Source organism: Liolophura sinensis, chromosome 8 (assembly GCF_032854445.1).
Source record: "Liolophura sinensis isolate JHLJ2023 chromosome 8, CUHK_Ljap_v2, whole genome shotgun sequence".
NCBI classification, from domain to species: Eukaryota; Metazoa; Mollusca; class Polyplacophora; order Chitonida; family Chitonidae; genus Liolophura; species Liolophura sinensis.
The window spans coordinates 11302178-11325472 of NC_088302.1; the positions used below are offsets into that span (position 1 = coordinate 11302178).

At 36.6% G+C, this 23295-nt stretch overlaps 2 protein-coding genes across 2 annotated transcripts in view; one reads left to right on the forward strand and one right to left on the reverse strand.

Annotated features, from left to right (window-relative positions):
* Window positions 1–6720: 6720 nt before the first annotated feature.
* LOC135473185 (forkhead box protein B2-like) lies at window positions 6721–7782 on the reverse strand. The gene has a single exon (XM_064753028.1). It carries the CDS (start codon window positions 7780–7782, stop codon window positions 6721–6723), a length of 1062 nt encoding a protein of 353 aa, XP_064609098.1.
* Window positions 7783–16873: 9091 nt separating this feature from the next.
* Window positions 16874–23295, forward strand: part of LOC135473186 (uncharacterized) — a 58735-nt gene continuing 52313 nt past the window's right edge. The window contains exons 1-2 of the mRNA XM_064753029.1: window positions 16874–16989; window positions 22458–22558. Coding sequence (XP_064609099.1) covers window positions 22495–22558 — 64 coding nt within the window. The 5' untranslated portion in view covers window positions 16874–16989; window positions 22458–22494. The remainder of the gene's footprint in view (window positions 16990–22457; window positions 22559–23295) is intronic.

Here is a 23295-nt window from a genome sequence, read left to right on the forward strand (position 1 = left end):
TTGTAAGCAGCACACACGCCTCCAGACATTTAGATGTCACACTTTGGTCAACCGGCTGTTCGTGTCCAAATAATCACCATTAAACACTTTCATCTGAGTTGACTTGGGGCAGGTCACGTATAGGTGCGGGTAGGTGACAGAACAAGGATGAGGCATGTTCATTCCCCCAGGGCTGTGATCACCAGACTAACCAGTGATGATCTCGTCTGATTGTGTCGGACCTTTCCTTCACATGTCAGCCAGTATTTGGCACTGCACTGCCGATAATTGGGCGATAAGACGAGCAGAAAGTGGGAAGCGTATGCCTTGCGACTGCCTTGCATTCCATGGCCCTTTGTCCGTCGACGTGTAACAACCTCATATCCGGCTTTCTACTTTACTTGTCTAGATTAGCCGTCAATAAGCCGCCCCACCCCCACTTTCACGCCCAATGTTTACATTAAACAGCCCACTGCACCCAGTGCCGACACACCTCACCATACCTATATACCCTGCGCTTACTTACCCGTCCCATAACAATAGCTGGTCCAAACAATTCGCCGTATATATTCGTGCATTAAACTGGCTGTTGTATGTGATAATCCGATGTAGTTTAGCTGTGTTCTTAGATTTTCCTACCATTAAATAACAAATCCGTTGGCAGGCACAATTTTGTCAAAACTGTTGACATGTAATCCTTTAGGCACCACGCAAATTAACAGTACAGATAAAAACGTTTGTATGCCCTTGTACTTTAGACGTGTTCTAACTTAATTAAGTGAATTGTCCTAACGAAAACGCGTATAAACCAAATATTATCAGATGTGGTATATTACGACCAATAGTTTGATGAAATAGGGCTAGTTTAGACATGCCGAGCCTGTGATTTCTATTCCACACAATGATCGCATGCACTCTGTAAACGCATATATCTAAATATTTGGCGAATAAATTATATGTAAATGGCGTAAAACTATGATTACTTTAAAGAGATAAAGATTGAAAACGGTTTAGATTAAAGAAATCTAACAAAATTTCAGATTCGGCTTTGGAAGTTTGGAGCTATGTGAACTTTGGACGTAACGGTATGAATATATTGGTATTAATGTTGGCAACGATGAAATTTAATTTACGGACTAGCGGATAACATACAGTCACAACACTGAAATTTAGCCCACACCTGCGATAGACCCCGGGTATGCTATATACACAGAAGAAAGGACACTTGTTCTTTTTTTTAAAAAAAAACTTGACATAAAAGTCAGTTTTAAGAAAGAAACTATACGCCATGAGATAAAGATAAAAATAAGCTGCAACACGGAGTTTGCATGAGAAGATAAATGCGCCATGCCATGAAGATAAAAACAAGTTGCAACACGGAGATAAAATGGATGGATGTAAGGAAGCACTTTGTGTATCTTATTTATATCATTGTTGTTTAATATCGTATTAAGATTTTCACTCATACATGGCAGATCACGTTAATTGCATGCTGGAAAAAACGTAACTTATAGGAAGGCTATATATGGATATATATATATATATATATATATATATATATATATATATATATATATATATATATATATATATATATATATATATGCTATATAAAGCACAATACAAAGTCCTCCACAAGACACGGAATATTGCAGAATCTGTGCTGACACACTCCCCGACACGAGAAGAGATACCTTACATCGTGAGACCGGCCCCGATGCCTCGGTTGGCGTCCACTTCGGGAGCGGTAGATCCAGGATCAATCCTGGGTCGGGTTGTAGCTTTCTCGCCTGGCTTTCAACATTAATGGGAAGTGGAACGACTGGTTGACCCGTATCAGTATAGTGGCTGGAGTGGGGCTGCTTACTTGCCTTCGGTAAGTCGTTTCGGTGAAGATAAAAGAGCGGAGGAAATCCGTCCTGCAACAAGGAGCCACATTACATGCACTCTAAGGACTCCTTCGTCGTCATATGACTGAAAAATTATATATGTCGTTAAACCTCAAGCACTCACTCACTCATCTTAAATTGTCATCGTCTATTCTTACCGATTATGAAATCACCAAAAATTAGCAAAAACTGCATGTTGAAATGATATATCGGAGCTTTGTCATTGGCTCAGCAAAGCTATCGTTTTTTGATGCTCTATAACAGTGCCTGTTCTTTGTCAAGTATACTTTTACTTCTGTAAATACTTTTGCGCAATTGCTAAGCAATGGCAATCCTTCCATTTACACGTAACCATGTATAGACTTTTTAAACTCTTGACATGATTTTGTGAGTTTGCGAAAAAGGTCGTTATATAATGATGAAGATTCCGTTCGGTGCAGACTGAATGGATTTTTTTTTAGCTTTCCAGCATGGTAAAATGTAACAGGTGTACGTGTACACAGTAATTTTTTTAAATTCACTGAACAAACGCATCATATAACAGGTATACTTAAACCCTATTCACTAAAAACTTGTAATCTGTACTGTGTATTGTGTAAATTGGTCACAACCAAGCTCGAGCTTATTTTCGGTCGAATTTACAGCACTTTCCACTGTCAGTGTGTCATTAAATTAAAATTGATCCCCTCTTTTCCTTAATTTTAACCAAACATTCCGTCGAAATGACCGCACCTTTAACTTGCTTTCCAGTCAGAATATATCACGTTTGCACAGTACATCCTGTATTCTTCTTGGCTGCAGGCCGAAGGTGTATTACGTTGTGATAATCCACTAACAACGCCCCTAACAGTAAAACGTTCACGTGCAATTTTCTTTGTATTTCCAACAGTGATTGGCTGGCCTATCCATGACACGAGGACAATTGCTGGTTCCAGCCTGTTGACACAGCTAAAGCTTGTAAATACCACACCAGTGGTCTATTGGATTAGGCAGTGGCAGTAGAACCCACGTGAATCAAATAACGCTTAACAATACCTAATATTGCTCCAGGCGAAAACCAATAGACATACTCAGACTGTGGTTTTGCACATATAGGGTAGGCTATACCAGTGTTTCCTTAATTTTTTTTTTCATTTTCTTTTTTTCATTTTTTAATGTAAACCTAGCAGCAACGATAGATCAAAAACTTACTTGATCAAACATTACATTAAATATGAGGCATGTCAAATTTAGTACACAATCTGAAAACATTTAAACAGTCATTTGTATATATTATGAGGATTACATTAACATATAAAGGCATATCATTTTGGCATAAATTTTTTCATTGCACGAAGAAATGAACAATTAAGGAGGGCAATATGCCAGAGCTTGTAGCAGCGCCTCGTACTGTTTAGTCTCCTGAGTTCAACAAGAGAACTTTTCTCTTTTGGAAACGGGGAGGGTGTATTATGCAGTATAAACAGTTTCGTTCTACAGGTGTGCAAGACAAATGTATACTTTTGTTTATTTCTGTTTTCAATTCATTTTGGTCTGTTTAGAATGGATGCATACATATTTTTCTTGCAAATATGGGCAATATAAAGTGTGCGGGCGAGAGAAATAAATCTGTAAAGAATGATGGTTATTTACATTACACTATGCTTCAAAACACAATATAGCTGATTCTTTCATTAAATTACATTCAGAAACAAAAATTAGGTTTGATTATATGCAAAGTTCATTTACAGATCGTTTACTGTGATTGCCAGTCCCATGGTATAGAAGTTTTACCCTTGTTTTGTTGCCTGTGGCACATTCCAGCCTTAACACTTTGCCCCCACACACCTGACACCCAGAACACCTGAGGATTAATCCCCTCCCTGATGTGTCACCCACGGACATAATGTTGTTTGCTACAAATAAGTCTTCTGGATTTTTTGGGTGTGAATCTCATTTTTTTTTTAACGCTTAATGTTTTTTGTTTCATTTTTCGTGTATAAAAAAGTGATCTTCCCTAACTATTTTATTTTATAGTCGATTATCAGTATTCAGAAGGTTTATGTATTTCGCAATTTAGCAAACTTTTGTCAAGCATTTCAAAGAAGAAAAGATTATTGAATTTACGTGATGGAAACGATATGTACAGATATGTACAGCTGATAAACTACATGTAATCAACTAAATAAGTAAATAAATAAGTACAATGGGTTATACAGGTCCTTTGATATATCTGATATTTATTTCTTTCTTTATTTATTTATTTATTTATTTGATTGGTGTTTTACGCAGTACTCAAGACTATTTCACGACGGCGGCCAGCTTTATGGTAGGAGCTTTATGGCAGCGCCCGGGGGAGACCAAGGACTATCCGCAGGTTGCTGACCTTCCCACGTACGGCCGGAGAGGATGCTGAATCTGATATAGATATACTATACCTGATACTGAAGATATATAAAGTAATATCGTCTGATGAAACAAGCGCTAAGATCGTCGTATGTATAACGGCTGAATTGAGATGTATTTAAAAAAAAAATAACCCAAAGTTTATGGGATGATCAGATGTGATTTTCTCTCAGTGTGACAAACTGTGAAACTTGCAGTTGCATTAAAATAAATTTTAAAAAATATATTCCGAGGCTTGCAGTTGTGATAAAATTCCGAGCTAGTAAAAAAGATAAAAAATAGATAGGCCTACATAAAAACAGAAACTATAACCTTATTGATCATTAATCCATGAATTCAAAAACCAGTGTGGGACAAATCAGTATCAAAATTTATCTAAAAAATATAAATATATAAAACATCACCAGGTTTATTAACTTTTCTGACAAAAACTGATTATGGCCTTACATTGTGTACGCTTTATTAAAAGGAGTAAGCTACAACTGCAGTTTTTGATTTTCCTACAGCAAACCGTGGAGACTAACGGGAGAATACAAAAGGCGACAGGGGTTCATCTTGAAAATTGGGGATTAATAACTACCTATATGTGTGTCGAACCCTGAACAACTCGTAGTACTCATCAAGGGCTGACTTCACACAATTTTGTGCGAAGATTTTATCCCATAAATGATGTCAGCTTATGTCAGTCCGCATCTCGAATTTACGAAAACTCCAAGTAAGTGTATTTCTCTCCAACATTGTCCGCACATATTGTAATCAGATGAAATGCTTTATCGATGAAGTCTTTCTCCATATAAAGAATTGTTACCACTATTCCGTGCTCCATACAGATGGAAAACCCACACCGAAAGTGCATTATAACTGTTTAACATTCCGATGACTTTTACGTGGCAAATGATGTACAGTCTGAAAACTTCGGCCCCTATTACCCTTCTTAATAATTGTTCCATTGTCGTCCTAAAACAGAAGGCTGATGTATGGGAGAGTTTGACTACATCCTGAAAAGAAGCTATGCACATGCAGTCCAAGCACATGAATGTTGTACGTATCTCGTATATAAATCAAATCAAGTCAGCATTTGAATGATATTATCAAGAATATATTTTGTACGAATGTTCCCACACATGCAACATGCACTGCCATAATCAATGATACATGTAAGGTGCCAGATTTACTCCCACCATGAGGCTTGGCGCCTATAAGTAAAATAGTATTGATTGCGGCTTAAAACACCAATCTATTCCAAAATAATTAAATGTTCATCATCCACCAGATGTTAATGTCCAATAGTATTCTTAAGCTCAAGACTATGATATGTGAAAAAATGGTAAATAGCGAATGGACAAATTTCTAAATTATGAAAAAAAAGATGCGTAAGTTTTATTTTCTCTTCAGGGTTATTTACATCATGTAAAGAACGTTTGCGTACGGTATTTACAGTAAACATATAGGTAATGGTTTTCTAATTCCCCAGGTGTAATTACACCTTCATTACATGTATATAAAATTAGTGCTGTTTCCCAGAAGCATGCATAGTTTTATGATGCGTATATTAAAAATATCAAAATTGCACACCGATAATCAATATGACCAAGAGGAAAATATTTAAAAAATAAAACAAAAAATAAAATTTGCCTTGCGCTTGGCAAATTTATGACATTTTAAGTACACCGAATTATAAAGTGCGTGCTCACCTATTTACATTTAACATATATACACATATACAGTAACAATCACTTTTATATAAAAATGTGAAATTATACTTAGCACTACTTTTATCCTGTCCACGTGTTCTCTTGAAAATATTTACCGACATTTTGTGCTCTTGTGAGTAACTTTTAAAAATATTAGTCCTGAATAAAATATGCCTTAGTGACTTAATTGCTGACAAATGTTATTCGAACCGGACGAAGACACACAATTTCTTGATTACCTATTTTTTTTTTTTTGGTTGTTTTCTCTAAAATCTTGTGATTTTACGATTGAATGTCAAAGCTCAACACAATTTCCGATATAATCAATCACATGCTGCTTAGAGCGTTAATTTTGGACGAGACTTCGATATTTTCAACCTTGTGACAAAGATTTAATGAACTAAAACCATTACTAAATTGCATGGTTATGAAGATAAATTTGTAAAAGGATACATCTTACTATGAAAATAAAAGTAAGTACAAAACATGTTGTGTCCATACATCCACACAAAATTAAAGACTTTTTCTATATGATAACGTTAATGAAATAACATAACTGGATAATTTTCAGTATGTTAAGTGAGTGCTTGTTGCTTAAACGCCTGCATGAAGAAATACAAGATTCCTTTCCCGTAACAAATATAAAATTTTACCTATTCCAAACAAAATTCCAGATGTTTTCAATGGGCAATCAACTCACCAAGACATCCGATTTCAAATGTACACATTCTACATTTTCTATCATAATAATTTAGGTAGTCAATTCTAATCGTTCACGTTGCTTGAAGCCTCAGTGAAGTGGAAAACTGAGACGCTGGGTAGCTGTACGTGGCCTGCTGCAAGGATGGAAAGTTAGTGTAGGCCCCATTACTGGCTGGAAGACTGGATACTTGCCCAACAGCTGGAAAATATGACCCCATCGTGTTTCCGAACGGAGACCCCAAGGAAGAGGATCCCAGAGATGCGCCGCTGCCGATGGGATTCGAGTAGTAAGGCGTATAGTTTTGAGAGGAACTTCCTGTTGTCCAAGTGTCCGATTTACCTGGTAGAGAGAAGGACTGGGCCTGGTGAAATGATGGGAAACTGCCCATACCTAGAGACGAATAGTGCTTGTATGCGGGTGGCGAACTGAACAGACTGAAAGGAGAGTAACCGCTTAAAGAGTGGAACCCTGGATAGCTCTCACCTCGGAAGGTCTGTAGTTTGAAGCGTTTGGCTCTTCTCAAGAAACTGCCGTTGCCGAACATATCACCGCATGCTGGGTGCAGCGCCCAGTAATTGCCTTTCCCCGGCTTATTCGGAGCGCGGGGGACTTTCATGAAACAGTCGTTCAGGGACAGATTGTGGCGAATGGAATTCTGCCATCGCTGTTGGTTTTCTTTGAAGTAAGGAAACCTTTTCATGATGTAGGTGTAAATCTCTGCGAGAGTCATCATTCCACTTTGAGAGCTTTCGATGGCCATTGTGATGAGGGCGATGTAAGAATAGGGCGGTTTCACGTCGGCAAAGCGACGTTTCTGTTGTGACAATGTTGAGGTTCCGGAAAAGGATGTACCATCGAGTCCCTCGGGATCGCTGACATCGCTGGTGCTGTCATCGTGGTCCAAAGCCGCAGAAATCAGGTGTGGAATTCCACTCTCGTCACAGACAGGCGGAGAGTCACGAACCAGTCTATTTTCTAACACCGAATTTTGAGAAGTCAAGGGTTCTTCCAGCACCGAGTCCATATTTTCGGAAGCAGCCGTGAACATGCCTTGAAAACCTTCTGGGCAAATCTGACCACCAGAAATCTCCTTTGCCATGCAGTTATCAATAATTGGACTAACCATCACCATTTTGCATCACCTAAAAGTTTTAGCAGCAGTATACCTAGTCGATAGTTTCTTTCTTCCAACGCGCCTTAACGGGCACCAATTGCCCTTGTATCTCAGCACCGTGCTTTACTGATTGACAGTGTCAGAGACTGCTATACGGTAAACTCTGTGGGACCACGTGCCAACGTCGTCAAATTCTTCACACAACAGTGAATTCGAAGGAGCTGCAGCTGTAATATATAGGCTGGTTAGGAAAATAGTCGATTGGGGGCAATGCAAGCACTTGACTGTTTAAGTACTTTGTCGTCATAACCGCAGCCCTTTGTTGTATAATCAACACCATTAAGTGATCGCAACGGGGGCAACTGAGCCTTCGCAGTGAAAAAACGGACAAGGCACTTGTGGTGATATACCCGGTTATCTTACCCTGAAGGTACATTCAGCTTGTCAGTGCGCATGTCCAGTGTGGGCGACCATATCCAAATAAAGCACAAGTGCTGCGACCAATGTGCTTCTCTACGAACAATTGCACCAATGACAATTCATATATATGAGCGTACAATAGCATCGCCACTGTCCAGTACAAATACTTACATGTCGCTCAAGGAATCATTATACAAGAGTTGACGTTAAGTTTTGTTCGATGTAGCCTTCCAACTATTTAGCGGGTTTCTTGAGTAATCAAAATAAATATTTGCTGCCGTCATCGATGACAGCTTTTTATCCCAACACCTCTTGAATACTGCTCGCGTGACATTTAACACTTACTTCTGTATGCGTGCCAATGCTATCTAAAGGAAATACGCCTTGTGTCAATATTAAACAAGAAAACTTAAGCGTGTGGTCAAAATTGAGCAACTTTCTGTAACACTTCCACGTGCTGAAATAGTTTCAAAGGTGAGAGTGTCGCAGGTGTGCACTATTATCATAGTTAAACTTTTTATATTGAATTCGCAAGCTTTTGTGTCTTAACAGTTGCAACATCTGGCAAGAATATTACTAGAAGTTGTACAATTCACCCACAAACATATCCGCTGTCAGATATAAGAGTATGAAAATACCACATTAAATAACAATGAAAGAAATAAAAGCATAAATAGATAAATCTATTGAAGTTAAATTAATTAAATAATTAAATTAATGTCGTTCACTGTTATTATTATTAACCATTTCGATAGCACGCGCAATTTTCTTCATCTATGGCATGTTTATGCATGTTGCTTGCACGTTTAACTGTTTCAGTCATCGTATAACTCTTCAATATTTCACCAGATTTATACCTTGATTTGAATCACACAATGAAATTTTCTGATGAGATTAAAGAAATGAACATTCCATGGATTCCTTAAAACTTTACTTAACGTTTAATGTATAAATGTGTACTAATTCTGTACAGGTACCTTGTAAATTTGCTACGGTGTAAATCTGATCTATATATTAAGACCAAAAAAAGGATAAATTTTTTCAGTATTTTTTATCACTGTTATTTGGAACATACTGCTTAGTCTGCATTTAAAAATTGTCACCTTAATATGAATGAAAAGAAATTTGGATACGAGTGGCAAATTTTTTTGTCGTTTGAAATTACATTCAGCATGTTTTAAAAGAGAGATCATTCTTACTAAAAACTGTATAATGCGACTGTATTTTATCGGACTACATTTCTTGCCTCAAAACTACTATTACTAGTACTATTACTATATATGTATGTTCGAAATTCGAGATGTTAAAAAGTCATTTGAGCATGATAACATTATGATTTGCCCATACAAAGTATATTACCGGGATAATTAGAAGAATGGTACTATATACTAAAACTCTCCTGTTATTTTAACATCTTAACTGGAATGGGTTTACGCTTTGAATTATCCGTGATTGTTGATTACTAGGCCTAATAACCCTCTAATTTACACGCGGTACTGATGAGTAATATAAATATATCGGCGGTCTGTCAAGGAAGGACAATTAAGCTACATTAAGCTGATTACAACTGGGATTAACAAAACGGCTGCATGGGCGGTGCTATGGATATTTTACATTTGTTAACGTCTTTTTTAATATGTCAGTTCAAATTTAATCAAGCTTAACCCTTCTCAAATCTTTTGCAATGTTTGAAATGGTGAAAAAAAAAACTTCGTGGAGTGGTTCCTCCTTGTGTTTCAATTGTCTATATTCAGGGCACACTGTTTCTGCCAAAGATTGCACCCATTCGACTGCGTGTATTTGACCTGATGAATCGTACTAAATTCCTTGTTCATCGTAGTTTTTAGTAGAAATTTAACATATATAATTATCTTTATACCCGGTATAGTTTATATTATCATTAAATTTTTAAAATTATGAACGATAATGATTTGAGATTTGTGAATTTTGGAGTTATAAACAATGTTGCCAATTTACCCCCGTGGTCAGGGCGGAAGTAGCACGTAAAAGTTTGTACACAAAGGTAATTATGTTTCACAATGATTTTTTTGTTGAAATATATATCACCTGTGTCAGTAAAGCCGCTCATGTATAAGCTCGATGTGACACATAACGTGAAACTTTAGATTCAATGGGCACATATAGCGAAATCAAGAGAACGTTGTCACTTCATTTTGTATTAAACAAAACAGAATAATGACGTTGTCTCAGCTGTTTTACTTTTTAGTGACACCTTTGTTTTTCCAGAGAGTATAGTCCAGGCAGTTAATCACGGTACCTGATAAGCATTAACACCTCAAAAAAAAAAACTTTAAACTTTATATCTGACACCTGTTTGTACTTTAAAAGTGACATATACTCCCAATATGTGTCAGTTCTTACGGTGACATGACGGTATACACATTCCAGTTAGACATGAGTAATACCTTTCCCCAGAGTTTAAATATGAACGCAATGTATGGAATTGTTTTGTCATCATGAGGTAGGGAGAAAACCAATCGTGGTCATGTCTTAACACCTGTGGAAATCCCCACAATATCAACATTTTTATCATAGTTCGCAAGTATTCATATGTGTTCCCCTGTTAAAAATAATTTGAGTGTATATAATATGTATAGAACACTCTCCGGCCGTTAGGTCGATCGGCAACCAGCAGATGGTCGTGAAATATGATTGAGTATGGCATAAAACACCAATCAAACAATAAATAAATAAAACATATGGAACAATTGGTGACGCATATACCTACTGAAGGGGATGATTTATTATTCTGCTCTATACCTGGTTTCCTCTACGCATAGTGGTATCTACCAAAATCTAAGTAAAAAAAATCCTTCGTATACGGCGATAAACAACAAGGAAATAAATGATGAAATAGATATATTATAGAAAGAAACTTTCAATGTGCTACAGGACATTTTTCCTGTAGCAATTTTTGACCAACATTAGTTTTAATAACAAACTAACTATACATTTTGTAGAGATAAAAAGCACAACATGTTGGCGCATGTCATTTAGAAGTATTTGCAAGTTTGCGCTTGATAAGCGAATCTTTATTGACTCAATCCTTCGTAAAAACATATGTAGTTTGATCTAATGTTAAGCAATCTATTATGTAGGAATATACACGTTCAAGGTTATCCCTCATTCACGCTGTGCATGGGTCAATTGTGCCTTTGATTGTATAGGTGATATGGCTTGTATTAACTGTCAACTATGAGCCCGCAACTCACTTTTTAATATACCGGCGATATTTTTTTTATTCAAATTACATGTTTGCGCAAAGAATAAGTGAAGCCAAATTTTCAAAACCGATTGTTGTATTTTGAACAATTATTTAATAAACAAAATGCCAAACTTAATTTTCTTTTTAATTCAGTTTTTGGATGTCAAGTAAACATGTATAAACATGAATATACTGATTATTGCATATTAGGTTTTCAGAATAGTCAAAATGTTTAGCATAATCTATCAAAATATGGAAACGTTGACTATAACATTTATTAAATGACAAAGACAAAATAATTGTAAACTTTCCAAATGTTAATAACGCATTAAAGCATGACATAGTCTATCTTGCCAAACAAACTTTTCACAGATGATTAAATAATAAAAATGTCAGCTCATCGAAGACAAAATGGTTTGACTTAAATTGCCTGGCATTACAAGGACGTGAGCAGGAGCCATCCAAGAATATTGAACCATATATGGACTTCAACACTTAGAACGTCAAAAGATCGTTAAAATAGTGTATAGTGTATAGTGTATAAAAGGCGAAACGTGTTAAAAGGCGAAACGTTTGTAGCCAGCAAAATAACTATAACGACTTGAATTCCCGGACCGAAACACGTAACCTGAAAATGTTCTCTTATCATTAATCATGCGTAATTACTACAACACATCCTAGCTCTTGATCATAAAAACTTTTTTATACATATAAATATATATTATACATATATACATTTTCAAGTACAGTATGTTGCCCACGGTGGGGGCAAGACGTTATTTCCAAGGACTCAAGACACCCTTTATTGGAAGCAAGATCAGAAATTAACACAGAATTAAGAAATAAATATTCATAGTCACATATTGGTTCAACCTCAAATTTTGTCGTCATTAAATATATATATATGCATTGGGAGAGCTTACTAGATCAGCTGATCGCGAAGGTTAGGCCTCTATACCTGTAGTTACGGTATTTAGTTTTCAAAGTCATGGTTCATTTTATTTTATACACACAGAAACTAGTAATACAAGCTGGGCAATATTGCCGAAGTGGCGTTGGACCATGATCATGCATCAATGTTTTCCTTGGGGTTATTTCAATATATCTGTTTTGCTATAACTTTTTTGAACTTTGTCGGACATGCAGTAGAACCGAAGCATTGTATACAATCTGAGTCATTAAGACATTGAAAAAGGTCCATAGTCAGAAGACGACTATGGAAAGTTTTAAAGTTTTAAAGCCTACGTTAAGTTATTTTACACCATAAAATGCATTACATTCAGACATTGCCTATAAACTTCAGCGCAAACTGTATAGGTTTAAGCAGCATATTGTTTCCCTGTTTTATAATGGCTGCAAGAAATCAGCGTGTTACCTTTTTGCTTATATATTGTTACAATCGACACCCATCTTCTACATCCATGACACCCCCTCCTCTGCCAACCCAGTACAGCACACAGACACATGCCCCGGTCTGGCTTCCGCCCTAAACAAATAACTCAACGCAAAACTAACATGTTAAAAGCGTTTTGTCCACTAAAATATCGTTTATATTTACACGTAATAATTCTAAGGGTTTTCACAAAATAACAAATACGATTGGAATTTGGAAAACCAGCCTGAACGTTTCAAGAGGGAAATGGGTTGGATGTCCACGGTCTTAAGTGAGGCTTAAGAAGGCATCGAAATCAAATCTTCACCCACCCCACCCCACCCACTGCCCCACCCCCTAGGTGGGGTCTCTGATCTTGTTTTGATCTAATTTCGCTAACAACATTCAATATTTGATTTGATACATTTTTCAGTACTTGACCTTTTTTAGAGTGGGTGTGCTGTGTTGTTGAAGTGGATGGTAGCTCTTGATTTCAAGTGTTGTGCCTTATTGAAGATGTCAAGGTGGGCCGAACAATGGCGGATCCTTAGGACAAAGCTGTAGGGACGACACGAAGGGACACAAGTCTGTTGTCGTACCATACACTTTAGACAGACTTCCGTCTCAACTCTGGTGGGTTGAAATGTTTTTCTACTGATCAGATCAAATCTCGCTGAGCTCGTGAATGAAATTAGCCATCCTAAACTCTCCAATCGAATTATGACGCTAATTGTGCACCATTGTTGATGCTGTCAAACCGGTATTGTCCCCTCGTCACTGCGCGCCAGAATGTCACAAAGCTGACCAAACGCAGGACTGTCACATTGTTAATTCCCTAGCGTATTGCCCTTTGGCAAAACTTCACAGCAACTTCTAATATTTGGATAAGGGCGAATAGGGGAAAAGGTGGTCAAGGGAGACAATTTTAAAACGACGTATAGATGATGAAGTCAGAAAAAAAAGAAAGAAAAAACAAGATACAAACATGGATGCCTTTAATCATTTCAATCTGTGTTCAAATTCTTAATGAACAATCATTTTCAATTATATTTTCAAGTAATATAAATAAACTATGTCTTGTTCAAATAATTATTCTTGTATATATAGGGGTCTGTGCTGGATGGAACAGAAGTATTGGTGTAATGAAGAAGACAAACTGCATAATCTGCAATAAACTGCATATGCCGATATAAATACAAGCATATGCTGATATAAATACAAGCATATGCCGATATAAATACAAGCATGTGCCGATATAAACACATACAGTGCTTGTTCTTACAAATCATGCTTCGGTATTGGCCGAGATCTGTTCAAGGATAATCATATATCTGTATGTGATCTATGGAAATTTGGGAAACTTTGGAAACATTAACATGCAGTAGAATGTGTTTTATGTGAACTTCTTTTCGAAAGTAAATGATAAAATGTATTTACGATTAGTACAGAAAACCCTTCATATGTGCAGGTTTTTCATTCCATGCTGGAAAGTACATATACAGAGCGCTTGTTAATTCTGTTGACGGCAGGATGGCAACCTATCTTGTCATATCTTTGGCATGTCCTCTCGTGTGGAACACCCCATACGGGCGTCATATAGAGATTTTCATGATTAAATTACTGAGATTGCAGATTGATTTTTCATTCAGATATATTGACTCGCGCACAAGTATTTTTTAATTTTGAGATGGGTGCCTTCATAGGGAAGAAAAGGGTTTGTCCTGTCACACACCAGTATGTATACAATTATACAATATATATATATATATATATATATATATATATATATATATATATATATATCATAAGTCTTTTAGTTACTGTAGGCAATGTTAGTAATTTAATGCAATGCGTATATATATATATATATATATATATATATGTATGTATATCGCAGAGTACGTACACGATTTTTTATACAAACAAAGGTGAAAAAATTATATATGTCCATACTATTGTAATAATGCCGTTCATGTAATGTTCTGCCATAAGGAACTACAGGTACCTGCTAATCGTACACCTTATTTAAAGACCAAGTCTCAGCAATGAAAGATCTGTGCTGGACACTAAACGAACTCAAAACGGTCCAAAGCTTACTGAATAAAATCATGTTTGAGATTCCGTCTTTAGTCATAAATGAAACACTTAAATATACACAGAGAATATCTGTGATGTTGTACCCTTGGTATTGTGTGTCTGACTGTGAATTGAAAACTGATGCCTAAGCCCTGGCTATTGTTGGAAATCTTGCTGAGAGAGTTACCCTTTCGGTTAAGTTAAGCATTTACAGGTTCTTCATGGCGCTAATATGGCGTGTCGAACCAGATGATACAACATGCATGATCTAGGTACAGCACTGGAATTTTTGGCAGGTACGGCATAAAGATATAAATCATATGGAAAAAGAAATTCCCAGAAATATCACTGGCAGAACTACATTTTTTAAACGCGTATTTATTTGGGTGCCTATAGCTTTTTCGCTTTTTTTTTTTTTTTTTTGAAGAAAATTCCAATAACACTGCGGTTGTCCGGTTTATGAGTTGGGAAAACCCCATCAGCTATCTGACACCCCACCCACCCCACTACATCATATTGTGACGTAAGATCCAGTCTGAGATCCAGCGGGGATGGAGTTCAAAACGTGTCCTCATTGGGCCTGCAGTGCCTATAGCCGGGCTGTCTCTGGATAAGCAATTACAGTTTCGATTCACTGTCAAGGTGACCGCAGGCTTAGTAAATATGTATTTCAGGTTACATCTTTCAGATTTGTATATAAAAGTTTCTATAAATGCACCCTAATACTGACTCGGAATCATAAGTCTTTTAGTTACTGTAGGCAATGTTAGTAATTTAATGCAATGCGTATTTCAAACTTGGTCAATGTCCCGATATAAAAAGCCGCAGACAAGCCGGCAAATATTGGAATCGAACTGCTAACTTCCTTAGTCATGCATTGGACATAATGATTTACAAGATCGACTATAAGATGGAGGAACCATAACAGGCAGGATAAAAAATATATTTCACTTATATACGAGACTACGAAGGCCGGATTAAAAATGCTTTTCACGAATCACATTCCCAAAATGTTTATATCTTTAAAGAACCATTACTCTTGTGTTTGTTTATTTGTTTGATATTGTATGCCGTACTCAATATTATTTCTTTTAGTCAACGATCGTCAGATTTATTAAAGGCCAAGAAGACATAAATATTATGTAACTTCATATGAAAGAGTGAAATGTTGTTTATTTTGGGGGTGAGGTGGAGTGGGTGTAAACACGGTCTTCAATAGTTCTTTCTATTTCTTTAAGGAGAAAACGACATATGAAAATAATTTTATACCGTGAGTATTTGGAACAAATCTTAATGTCCAGGTACATGTTTGCATGGATTACATCCTACAAAATACTTGACATACTTTAAAATACATTATTCTTCAGTCTAGTAGGTTATTTTTTTTCAACTTTCGACTGACAAAATAACTGGCAAGCCTGGTTGGGGAAATATCACAAATACTATATAATTAAACGACGAGAGTTAATTGCTGGGCAGAAAATGGGGCTGATTTATTTAAAGAGCACAAGGAAATTCACACAGAGAAATAAAACTTTTTCAGTTAAACATATGAATTTTAACACCATTGTTATGATAGAATGCACACCGAATGCTGAACTAGCAAATATTTTGTGAATCCCCGAGGTTGAAGGTTGTTATGGTAACAAAATTACTTGAAAAAAAACCCAGTCGTTTTTCACAAAGATTTTACCACCTGTACATCTGGAGATGAAATCATTTAAACGTTTCAGGCTATTAACATGGATACATGTATCTTCCACATTTTTTCGAGTAAAAAAGCCTGGTAGAATAGATGAAAACAGGAGATGCACGGTGCCCACGGGTTCGAGATCCACTAATCTTTTGCGCGAGTCTGAAAATATTGTCGATAACAACTTTAAAATTTGGTCATTGAAACAGACCCCTAACAAATTTTACGTTATTATAACAAGACCCCTTAGTTTGACATTTGAGAGTCGTAATACCGAAACTGACCGGTTTATGGCATCCAACCGAAGCGTTGAACAAAAATTTGTTTTTATGTCTTTCGGAATATAGGCCAACGATGATCTAGAAATGCATTTACCGTTTCCATGGCGATGAACTGCGTTTCTCCCAGCTGGAGAGCGCGGGAGATCTAGATTATAAGGTAAGACTGTCTTCTCTTCCTGCGTTGTTGTCTGGCAGCTTTGAAGATCTGACATGTCAGAGCTGGAAATCAGCGAAGCCAACGCGGTAACGGCCGGCGAGCGTGACCGAGAAAACGAAGTGCCAGCAGGTATTAAAATATGGTGTAAACGTGTGACGATATGCTGACCTGCACGATTGTGTTTATCATGAGTATGAAAATCTTTTCTTGATTCGTTCATGTATGATATACTAATTAAGCTGTCTATAGTATTCCAACAGCAGGTCGAGTGGACCACTTAAAGGACTACTAAACTAAACAACAACAACATCGTATGGACAGCGTGATAGCGTCAGATAAAAAGACTCATATCCCTTGATCTGTACGAATTCTGTAAATGACAGACAAGCCAGCTGACCGCAGCAGTATATATCAATGCTGGTCCATTAAAGCATGTCTGAATAAAAATTGAAAAACAGTTTCTGAAGTTTGTGCTATACAAGCTTGATAGCTAGACCTGTTTGGTTTCGTGAAAAGGAAATATTGCTCAGTGCAAAGCGACGTTCGGTTTGTAATAAAGTTTCAGTTTAAAACTTTGGGGCTTGTGCCTTGAAAAATCAAAGTGAAATTTTAAAATCATTTTGTTCTGAAAATGATATGCATGCATACTCCTGAACAGCACAAATACTGTATGTCACCAAGGAAAAAAAGCTTGCTTTACATATCTCTACCACCACAAACAAGTTTTATAGAGAAATCTTGTAAAATGCAAAACATTCTACCTCCTATAGCATAAAATATTCATTATTTTGCCAAAAATTGATGACATTATCAAAATCATGTTCATTATTACTTTTGACATTATTAAAAAATATAGATAATGAAAAACGTTCCACTACGGGCACCATTTTTTTCCAAAATATTTAAATGGGAAACAAGGAGTCCAGTGTCATTATAGCTTTACATCACAACAAATGGGGGTGAAGAGACGAGTGCCTGGAATTAACTATGACAAAGCCACAGCTGAAACAGTTAAGAGCTGCATGGATTGATTTTTTTTTTTTTTTTTTTTTGATTGGAGTTTTACGCCGTACTCAAGAATATTTCACTTATACGACGGCGGCCAGCATTATGGTGGGTGGAAACCGAGCAGAACCCGGGGGAAACCCACGACCATCCGCAGGTTGCTGTGGTATGTAGAGAAGTGTCATTGTTGCTAGAAGAATCTTGAAGGTAAAGAGCCTTCAAGATCCTTTATGGTTATTCACAACAAAAATGAGTGATTCAGTTAGATAAATAAAGTTAACATTAGTGCATATAAGTATGACTACAAAAAATTACTTTATAAACAACTAATCGATTGAGAGATCAAAGTGACTATACGGAGGAAGGTCTGGTAGCAACCTGCAAATGGTCGTGGGTTTTCCCTGAATTTTGGCTGTTGCCATCGTACAGGTGAAATATTCTGGATATATTGGTAGTAGGTCACTTGTCTACTTTTTGTTGTCTTATTATCAGCAGAATATCTTATTTCAGCTGATGTTTAAGCTGCTTATCATGACTTCATGAGTTACAGTCATGGTAGTTAGCTAAAATATCAACATTCTACATGTATATTTAGTGGAGCTTTACCAAACATACAAGTCTTGGTGAGATTTCATAAATTGTATCGCTATGGATAAGGTTTATTTCCGTGAACAGAAGAGTGTAGAAATCAGGATCTACTGACTGTAGCATATTAAAATTTTTCATCCACATAACACCTCTGACCAACAGGATTTTATCTGTGCCGAATATACATGTATGTCATACTGTAAGTATAAATACTGTATGTGCCTGAGTGCTTTTTTTAGAGATAATGCAACGTGAACAGAATGATTGTTTAAACTTGATAGTAAAATGTGTGCGATTAAATTGTAATGCATGGGTTGGATTGCATGTAATTTTACATCTAGTCCGCCTTGAGGTGTTTCGGATGTGGGATGCACTGCATATCTGATGTAAGTCATATCACTTCGACAAGACAGCCACTCTTTCCTTGAGCATCCTGCTGTCTTTTAGAGCTGCTGTAACTCATGGCATGTCTGAATGAGAATTACAGAACATTTGGATCAGTAATGCATCTGTGTTGTATGCATCTGCAGTGTGTTACATAGACAATAGGCATTAGTTTGCATGTATACTGTAGGCAGATATATATGCACATGTAGCTGACTACTGCGCACAAAAGCTATAAGGGCTGAAAGCATTGGTTACTATGGTAATGAGATTTAAAAACATCACCTAGAACTATGAAAAGTCCAGTATTTGGTTATGTAACAGATGTATGATACATGTGCGGTTGCCAGCTTACAAGCACATACCTGGACTGGCAAGTGTCAGAGTACATATGTCCAATTAAGACGATCCCTTGCACAGTAATACAATTAATTTTATACTAGCTCTTTTCTATTGACCCACGCCTCAGGGTAATTACTGTTCATTTGTAATGAGCGGCACATTGGGCTGAGATTTCAGTCCTGGATACCTTTGGTTGAAATCAGGTGTTCTTCAGCTTAGCCTCGTTAAATGTGTATGCCACAACCTGTGCTCAGGTTTTGTATTGAGTCGCGCCTAAGGCAGGCTGCGTGCAGTTCTGTTCTATTTGAGACACTCAAGTATTCTGTTGTTCATTAACACTGTCAGATGAATAGAAATCTCGTTATCCTGAATGACCCCTTTAACCTGGAGAGGTGATTCTAGGTATACACAAGTAAACTGTGGCATAATGAAGGTGTAGAGATACACATACATGTGGGAGATAGTTTTCTTTAAAACAGCTTCATATGGGTATCATACATTTGATATCATAAGCTGTCACAGCCTGCATGTGAAATGAAAGACATCCAAGGTAAGATTTTTAAGTACAAGTAGCTGAGCTCTCTTTCTTTGTTTTAGGCTCAGCACATTTTATGTGATTCTAAAGTGATGGTAAACGTTTCAGACATAAAAAGTCATGATTTTTAATTTTTTTTTATGTGGATAAAGTACTGCATGTATATTTAACTTATTATGTACCCTAATTACCAAATATTTCATCTTCCTTGGTCATCGGTTTCTTCCTGTCATAGGGCTGGCAGCCAATTTGTCAGTGAAATACTCTTGGCTGGAGTGTAAAAGACTGATCAAATAAATAAAGAAGCATTTTCTCCCTTACTCATCAAGATGGTCATTTTTCCTGATTTTGAGAGTTCTAATTTGACCTCAAGATGGTGTTTTAAGATTTGTTCGGATGGTAGGATGATATTCTGCTGTAAAAATGTAACTTTGTAAAAAAAATTTCTTTTGTTTTGTTTAAGTTTACTGTAAACTAGATTGATTGGTTGGCGTTTAGTTGCTGTACTCAAGAAGTTTTTACTTGTATGAGTTTGGTCTGGTTTATGGGTGGGAAAACCTGACTGCCGGTAGTAAACTACCACACTTCACCAGGTATGTGACAAACCTACTAAACTAAAACCATACTTGAATCAGAGAGCTGGATTTGAACATACATATACATGCAAAATCATTGGTTAAATGCCTGACAAATGCAAGCAGCAAGCCAGTATGTTTTAGGTCAGAACTGGTGAGGGCCACACTGTAAGCTAAAACCTAGAATTAAGATAGATGTCTGTCTTAATCTCAGCTAAAAACATATCTATTTCCCTGTAAGTCTTTATGCTTCTCATGTGTCACATTATGTACCTTGTTTCTTTGTAATAGCCATGGTGTATCATTGCACTAGTGTGTGATTTCAGATGTCAGATGACTTCGTAATATGCCATGGTCTAGTTATGAAATGCTCCATTGAAGTGGACATCATAGCCCACTAAATGTATGTTTTACATTGCCAACTTTACTGGTACTCTGTATGTATGTTAGAATATTCCACTGCTCTCTTGATATTGATATCTGAATCAGAAGATTTGGGAAATCACTAATTTTATGGTAGGCACAGCCATTCATATACATAATCACGGACATGTATGTCAGGTGATTTATTACTGATGTGTCCCGCACCCATAAACCTAAAATGAAAAAAAAAAAAAACAGAAAAAAAGAAAACAGTAGTCCAAAATACTCTTGACCTCAGCATTAAATGCCAGTCAAATTAATACATAAATAATTAAATTTAAATAATCACTCAGTGTCAGTCATAGTTTAGGGGACTGCTTAGTGTAGCTTTTGTCAGGATTTATCCTCCGCCACAGTATCCGCCACTACCCAACCTCAAGGACTTGTGCATGTGACATATCCCTTGAGAATTTGCTTCATGCAGATCATACTGAGGTGAAAGGTCAAATTTATTGATAATATCTTGTTGCAAAGTTTCTGAGTAGATGGTTACATGTATTTAAAAAAAAAGATATATGCTAAGTCAAGAAACTTGCAATATATTGTATCTATACAACTTTTTTTTTTGCTGATATTGTAATTTGTGTAAAATGAGTGTCTGCATAGACCTCGTGTTCCACTGATTTAATGTACTACACAATCAGTGTAATTCCAAAACATGAAGGACTCATTTTGACTCAATATTTCAGCACTTTATTTTGCCATCATTTTGTCACTGTCACCATACCTGTATATATCTGTTACATTCACCTTTTACCCATGACTTCAAAGCCATTATAGAAAATATTTTGGATAGTGTCTGGCTTTCATCTTTCTGTGTTATTCTCCAGTGTCTATATCTTATGGAAAACAGGGCGTCTTAGTATTTGTCATTCACACATTGTCTAGTTTGAAATGACATTTAAGAATATGTCTAGAACATATTAAATATAAAGAAGATGTTGTGCGGTACAGAATTAATAGAGAATAGTGCACAGTGAAGGTTGAAAATCATCAATATTTTTCGATTGAGAAGTGAAAAAGATAGCTTCACGAGACATGAAGCGTCAAGTGGGTTATCAGTTTCACCTTTCACAAGAAAAATGTTTGATATTCAACCCTCAGTGTGCAATGTTCTATTTATTATTTATATTTTGACAGTATCATGATTTTGTGTGCTTAGAACAAATTTAAGCAATGCTTTTGCTGTAGTCCTGAACAGACTTGTGTATGTAGCATGACGCTGCCTATGAAGTCTTGTATGAAGTCATGTCTTGTTGCATGACAAATAGAAAAATTCAGTGAACTTGTATTATGACATCATTTTGTTAAGCTTAGATTGGAATGTCATAAAAAAAAAAGTGTTTCTTTTTGACGTCATGGTTTCGGGGTGTGTAATAACAAAAGTGAGATCTGTGAAAGAAATCCTGACTTTTCACCTTTATATAAATAGTTTTTTGTTGACATTCAGCACTCAGGGAAAGGGCAGGAGAAAGGTGTTGCATAGAAGGGATGGTAGTAGATTTCTTTGGCATTAAGTGCCAGTGATGAGGCATTATTCACAAGACAATATTACAGAACGAAACAACATTATTTGCATTCAACCCACACAGTGATATTTGATTTGTGTTTTTCAGGTGATGACTGCTTGACGCCCACCTAGGTGTTATCACCATGTCATTTTCAGACACCCGATTGGGTGGGTCAGACTCCTGCTCCACCACCCAGTTCTCAGAAGGTAGGCAACAGGCGGATACTAAAAAATCAAAGCTGGAAGAAAGATATAAAATTCACCCTTTTATTTTTCCAATGGGGATGTTTTAGAATTTTTGCTGTTTTTCAAGATTTCAATAGGGTAGGATTTTATTTTAGTCTAATGAAAAAGATAGGAAATTCAAAGGAATTAACACAGAGAGAAAATTAAAACAAGAACTTCCATCAAAAGCCTACTGCTTCAGTGGCCTAATGGTTAGAACGTCCACCTTGAAGTCAGGAATGAATGAATGATTATGGCTTTACGCCACATCGGCAATATTTCAGCCATATCGTGGCGAATTGAAGTCAGGAGGACCCAGGATGAAGCCCAGGCTGAGTCATACCAAAGACTTTGAAAATGGTACTCGGCACTAAGAGGTTAGATCAAAGAAACAGGACTGATTGGCCTGCTTGGTGTCAGTATAATGTGACTGAGTTGGGTGTCATGTTTGGTGTCTTCAGCATGATACTTTAGTGGTGGTAGCACTTTGGGAGTATGGACTCGCCCTACCACAAGAAGACACTGTATATGTATGCACACCTAATGACTCTTCATCTTCATGAATATGACTGAAACAACTTGTTAAGCATGACATTAAACCCTAAGCATTCGTTCATTCATTCCTTCATTTCATCAAAAGCAGAATGAAAACTTCAGGATAGGGCCGTATTTAGATGGTCGGTCGGGTTATCCCCCACGAATGTGTTTTTAATGATGAC

Bases quoted from the DNA above. Each gene is read 5' to 3' on its own strand.
- LOC135473185 (XM_064753028.1), bottom strand. From the start codon at position 7,782: ATGGTGATGGTTAGTCCAATTATTGATAACTGCATGGCAAAGGAGATT.